This window comes from Babylonia areolata, chromosome 30, assembly GCF_041734735.1.
Source record: "Babylonia areolata isolate BAREFJ2019XMU chromosome 30, ASM4173473v1, whole genome shotgun sequence".
In the NCBI taxonomy this organism is placed as follows: domain Eukaryota; kingdom Metazoa; phylum Mollusca; class Gastropoda; order Neogastropoda; family Buccinidae; genus Babylonia; species Babylonia areolata.
The window spans coordinates 5,321,070-5,327,872 of record NC_134905.1 but is presented as its reverse complement, the minus strand read 5'-3'; the positions used below and the strand labels follow the sequence as shown (position 1 = coordinate 5,327,872).

The 6,803-nt window shown below is 40.4% G+C and overlaps 1 protein-coding gene across 1 annotated transcript in view; it reads right to left on the bottom strand.

Annotated features, from left to right (window-relative positions):
• Positions 1-666: 666 nt before the first annotated feature.
• Positions 667-6,803, bottom strand: part of LOC143275579 (agmatinase, mitochondrial-like) — a 27,074-nt gene continuing 20,937 nt past the window's right edge. The window contains exon 7 of the mRNA XM_076579782.1: positions 667-4,099. Coding sequence (XP_076435897.1) covers positions 3,992-4,099 — 108 coding nt within the window. The 3' untranslated portion in view covers positions 667-3,991. The remainder of the gene's footprint in view (positions 4,100-6,803) is intronic.

Here is a 6,803-nt window from a genome sequence, read left to right as displayed (position 1 = left end):
GCAAAAGAAGTTCCTGTTTGAACAAAAAATGATAATAATGACTGCTCTTGTTGTTGGGTCAGAATATCAGATCAAAGTGCCAAGTTTAGAGAATACAAAAAATATAAATATAACAGTAAATGCAGTTTGCATATAATTAGGCTTCATTATTTATCTTTTTGTGCCCATCCCAGAGGTGCAATATTGTTTTAAACAAGATGACTGGAAAGAACTGAATTTTTCCTATTTTTATGCCTAATTTGGTGTCAACTGACAAAGTATTTGCAGAGAAAATGTCAATGTTAAAGTTTACCACGGGCACACACACACACAGACAACCGAACACCGGGTTAAAACATAGACTCACTTTGTTTACACAAGTGAGTCAAAAAGGACTGAAAACCGTAAAGGCTTCAAAAAGAAGGGCAGACTATCCCCGATCCCTCCTGCACACCGCACTCAAGCACGCGCACGCACACACACACACACACAGACAAAACTCTCACACAGAAAGAACCAACAGATGATTGTTAAATTAGTCACACACACACACACACACACACGCACATACACACAACTAATATCACTTCAAGTGGAAAGACGTTAAACTGAAGACAACACACACACACACACAGCTCACACAGAGAAAGAACCAACACACGACTGATAAATCAGTGCTACGTTGTATCATTTTTAATCAGTGTTCCAATTATGCTAGGTAACACTTTACCACAATTACAGAACGATGTTGATACAATTAAAACGAAGAAAGGAAAAATGTAAAAAAAAAATTAAAAAAAATTTAATGATAAAGTAGACCACAAAGTGATGGGCAATAACAATAATAATGATGATGACGAAAACCATTAAAACAAAATATTATTCATAACAATATAATGGCAACAACGATATTGACAAATCGATATTATACAGTCCAAACAAATCAAGAAAAAGCAGAGAAAGAAATCAACACACACACACACACACACAAAGTTCCCTCCCCCCCACCACCCCTCACACCGCCCCACGCACACACACACACACACACACACACACACCCCTCTCACTCACTATCCAAAAAACCGTTTGCAACAACGACAACACTGCCATGCACACAACAAATTAATTCAATCTAAGCACAACGACACTAATTCAGACGATGAAATATTCACCAACGCCTCTAAACGATTAAAGAGCAAACACACACCCTGCAGAAGTTGAGTAATTCCTGATCAGTTAAAATTCACATTATCTGCACATTACCATACAAACACAATGAGTAATCTAACCGTTTTACACAAACAGCCCACACAACACATTCAAATTTATGTTATACAATATGCAGCCATTCCACTTAACACATCATAAAAAGTACCAAAAAAAAACCCAAACCATTTTCATGATACACAAAACATAACTGTTCCGCTTTGATTAATCCATACAGTTCCACAATAATTAAAAAAAAAAAAAAAAAGCAAAAAAAAAAGCATACGCCATTTTTATGACGCCCAATACCCAACCGTTTCCGCTTAATAAATTCAGTTCCGGACTACACAAAAATGATAAGCAAAAACGCATAAAGCAAATCCTTCCGCTTAATACATCGGGACAAAAAATGTAGAAGGAACACAGGGTACAGACTACACAACCATTGGTAAAATAATCATGTAGAACCAGTATGTCTCAACTGCTCCAATTTCTCTGGAGTTTTATACGCCTTTGAGTGAGTAACAAAGAACAGAAAATAAACAAACACAAGTAAACAAAGACAGATACGAAAACAAACAAACAAACAAATACAAGCATGGAAACATGTAAAGATGATGGACCGTTTCAACCATTAAACACAACTTGTAAGCAGCATTTGACAGCAATTTCGTCATGCAAATGTTCCTTGTTCCAAAATCGAGATTTTTTTTTTTTTTTTTTAATCTAAAAAAAACCCACACGACTAAAAAGAAAGAAAAAAACATAAAAAAAGATGATGGAATGATCCAAAGTGACTACTAGGCTTGGAGCCGCGTTTGAAAAGCAAACTTCAAAATGCAAACTCTTCTTATTCTAAATCCGCAATAATAAAGTTTAGATAAAGGAATCAACAAAGTCAGACACAAAAAACAGATACTAGCAAAAACTACATCAACAGCAACAACGAAAAAAACCCAGAAAAAGACGATGGACTGATTCTGGGGTAGACCTGGAAGCCGCCTTTGACTACAAATTCTTATGTAATTTTTCATGTAGACTTGGAAGCTGCCTTTGACTACAAATTCTTATGCAATTTTTCATCATTAGAAATCCGTAACCCATACCTACGATACAAAGACAAAAAAAAAAACAGATAAAAAGACAAAATAAAAGCAACAACAACAACAACAAAACTAGACAGAAAAAGAAAAACGACGGACTGATTCAGTCAAGGTACACCACTAGGACCCTGAAAAAAAAAAAAAAAAAAGGATTGCAGACCTGGAGGAGTCTGATGAACAGTTCTGTACAGCACCCCCATAAATCTTAACAGAGTTGAGGGAAGGGAAGAAGAAGAACAACAACAAAAACAACAAAACTAAAAAGAAAAAGAAAAAAAAAGATGGACTGATTCTATCAAGGTATACCACTAGGACTATGATTAAAAACACAAAACAAAACACATCAGCAAATCTGGAGGAAACTGACTAACAGTTCTGTGCAGTGCCTTCATGTCTCTTAATTAACTCACTCCGGACAAATAGTTTTCTTCCTTGCTTTTCTCTACAGACTACCAATTTGTTAGGGTTAGGAAAAAAAAATCACAAAAAATACAAAAACATAAAGTAACTGAATGAAACACACTGTACTTGACCCACTGACCCCTCTCTTCACATCGTGGGAACGCCCACCCCCCTCCCTCTTCACTGCTCTCAGAAACTGTGTCACTATCAGTACCTTCTTGCTGGTAGCTTTCTTCACTGTAGATACTTTATTCAACGTCTTCATCATCCTCGTCGATGTCGAAACCTTCAGTTTGAAGCATTTCAGTCACTTCAGCAGCGGTAAAAGCCGCTGTCGTGATCTAGTTTGCTCCAAAAATTTCCACTTGTATCAGCTGCGACGCCATTTTTGATACGTATACAGATTAGCTTGTCGTGTGGGGTCCTGAACTCGCTGGCTCGCTGTGGAGTGTGTCGTTACGGAATCTCATGAAGAAACTTTCCATTCGACCCTTGACACGTTCACAATGCCCGGTGTAGCTGCGATTTTTGTGCTACCCCATGAGGAAAACGTGGAAAAAATATTTAATTGTCGAAACCGCTATAACGTTCCGTTGTCCGGAACGCTGCCTTACGTCAGGAACGCTATAGCGTTCCATCGTCCGGAATGAGAGTTGAGGAATAGAAGAAAGAAGAAGAAGTGGGGAAAAAAAAACGGAAGAAGAAGGAGAAATAGAAGAAGACAAGAGAGGCAAGGCCTTCAACACTCACTTGTGATAAATTAACTCCCCTAGCATTAATTACAAAGTAATTTCCCTTTTTTACTATCTGCACCAAAAACGTTTGCAAAATAAATAAAAATTCCATGCTTAGCAAAAGAAGTTCCTGTTTGAACAAAAAATGATAATAATTACTCCTCTTGTTGTTGTGTCAGAATAAGAGGTCAAAGTGCCAAGTTTAGAGAAAATAAAAAATATAAATATAACAGTAAATGCAGTTTGCATATAATTAGGCTTCTTTTTTTTATTTTTTTGTGCCCATCCCAGAGGTGCAATATTGTTTTAAACAAGGTGACTGGAAAGAACTGAATGTTTCCTATTTTTATGCCAAATTTGGTGTCAACTGACAAAGTATTTACAGAGAAAATGTCAATGTTAAAGTTTACCACGGACACACAGACACACGGACGCACACACACACACACACAGAGAGACAACCGAACACCAGGTTAAAACATAGACTCACTTTGTGTACACAAGTGAGTCAAAAAAGCAGACCAACAACAACAACAAGAACACGAAGACCAAGAACAAGAAGGACCACTAGACTTGGTTGCGGCGTTTGACAGCAGGCAGCACACACAACATCTCATAGAGCAGGTTGGCCGCCGTCAGAGCAGTGGTACCCGCAAAGTCGTATGGGGGAGACACCTGGAATGGGAACATGATGATGATGATGAATTTTGCTTAACTCTCTCCATACGAACGGCGAAAGAGACGACGTTAACAGCGTTTCACCCCAATTACCATCATCAAAATATTGCAAGCGGAAGGCTCTTATACTGAAGAGGTGAATGTTGACAAAGAATACCACAATTCTGACGACGGAAGCTAAAGGTTGGGTCATTCAGACACCCACTGGACATCCGAGGGGTCTGTGTAGAGGAGAAGAGAGGACTGGCCGTAGTGAGTGAGTTAATGTCCCCGTCACACATACTGCTGACTGTAGACATTTTAATCATAATAATAATGATGGTATCTATACAGCGCTGAATCTTGTGCAGAGACAAATCTACGCGCTTTCACACCAGTCATTCACACGCATGCACAACTCTAAAACTGAAGAAAACTGAAGACAAGGACAAGGTAGGGGAGGGGGGCTATCTTGTGAAGAGGTGGGTTTTAAGGCCAGACTTGAGACAGAGCTGAGTGCGGAGACCTGACAGAAGCGAAAGACGGGAAGTTCATTCCAAATACAAGGTCCAGAAACAGAGAAAGAAAGAAGGGCGCCCAACAGTGGAGTGTTTGAATCTGGGTGTGCGTAAACAGAGTATCGATTTTTTTTTTTTTTTTTTTTTTTTTACATTAGAGTGTTATCGTTTAGGAGAGGAGGGGAAGGGGAATGAAAGGCACGTTGGAGGAAAAAGGGTAGACAATGAACACGTTAAGTCTCCATACGAACGGTGAAACAGACGACGTTAACAGCGTTTCACCCCAATTACCATCATCAAAATATTGCAAGCGGAAGGCTCTTATACTGAAGACGTGAATGTTTACAAAGAAGACCACAATTCTGACGACGGAAGCTAAAGGTTGGGTCATTCAGACACCCACTGGACATCCGAGGGGTCTGTGTAGAGGAGAAGAGAGGACTGGCCGTAGTGAGTGAGTTAATGTCCCCGTCACACATACTGCTGACTGTAGACATTTTAATCATAATAATAATGATGGTATCTATACAGCGCTGAATCTTGTGCAGAGGCAAATCTACGCGCTTTCACACCAGTCATTCACACGCATGCATAACTCTAAAACTGAAGAAAACTGAAGACAAGGACAAGGTAGGGGAGGGAGGCTATCTTGTGAAGAGGAGGGTTTTAAGGCCAGACTTGAGACAGAGCTGAGTGCGGAGACCTGACGAAGCGAAAGACGGGAAGTTCATTCCAAATACAAGGTCCAGAAACAAAGAAAGAAAGAAAGAACGGCGCCCAACAGCGGAGTGTTTGAATCTGGGTGTGCGTAAACAGAGTATCGATTTTTTTTTTTTTTTTTACATTAGAGTGTTATCGTTTAGGAGAGGAGGGGAAGGGGAATGAAAGGCACGTTGGAGGAAAAAGGGTAGACAATGAACACGTTAAGTCTCCATACGAACGGTGAAACAGACGACGTTAACAGCGTTTCACCCCAATTACCATCATCAAAATATTGCAAGTGGAAGGCCCTTATACTGAAGACGTGAATGTTGACAAAGAAGACCACAATTCTGACGACGGAAGCTAAAGGTTGGGTCATTCAGACACCCACTTGACATCCGAGGGGTCTGTGGTAGAGGAGAAGAGAGGACTGGCGTTACTGAGTGAGTTAATGTCCCCGTCACACATACTGCTGACTGTAGACATTTTAATCATAATAATAATGATGGTATCTATACAGCGCTGAATCTTGTGCAGAGACAAATCTACGCGCTTTCACACCAGTCATTCACACGCATGCATAACTCTAAAACTGGAGAAACTGAAGACAAGGACACGGAAGGGGAGGGAGGCTATCTTGCGAAGAGGTGGGTTTTAAGGCCAGACTTGAGACAGAGCTGAGTGCGGAGACCTGACGAAGCGAAAGACGGGAAGTTCATTCCAAATACAAGGTCCAGAAACAGAGAAAGAAAGAACGGCGTCCAACAGTGGAGTGTTTGAATCTGGGTGTGCGTAAACAGAGTATCGATTTTTTTTTTTTTTTTTTTTTTTTACATTAGAGTGTTATCGTTTAGGAGAGGAGGGGGAGGGGAATGACAGGTACGTTGGAGGAAACTGGGTAGACACTTAACACGTTAAGTCTCCATACGAACGGTGAAACAGACGACGTTAACAGCGTTTCACCCCAATTACCATCATCAAAATATTGCAAGTGGAAGGCTCTTATACTGAAGACGTGAATGTTGACAAAGAATACCACAATTCTGACGACGGAAGCTAAAGGTTGGGTCATTCCGACACCCACTGGACATCCGAGGGGTCTGTGTAGAGGAGAAGAGAGGACTGGCCGTACTGAGTGAGTTAAGGCTAGACTTGAGACAGAGCTGAGTGCGGAGACCTGACGAAGCGAAAGACGGGAAGTTCATTCCAAATGCAAGGTCCAGAAACAGAGAAAGAACGGCGCCCAACAGCAGAGTGTTTGAATCTTTTCTTTTTTTTTTTTTTTTTTTTTTTTTTTACATTAGAGTGTTATCGTTTAGGAGAGGAGGGGGAGGGGAATGACAGGCACGTTGGAGGAAACTGGGTAGACACTGAACACGTTAAGTCAACCGTACATTTTGCTTGACTCTTCTTCTACTTTCTTCTTCTTCTTCTTCTGCGTTCACTCGTATGCACACGAGTGGGCTTTTACGTGTATGACCGTTTTTACCCCGCCATGTAGG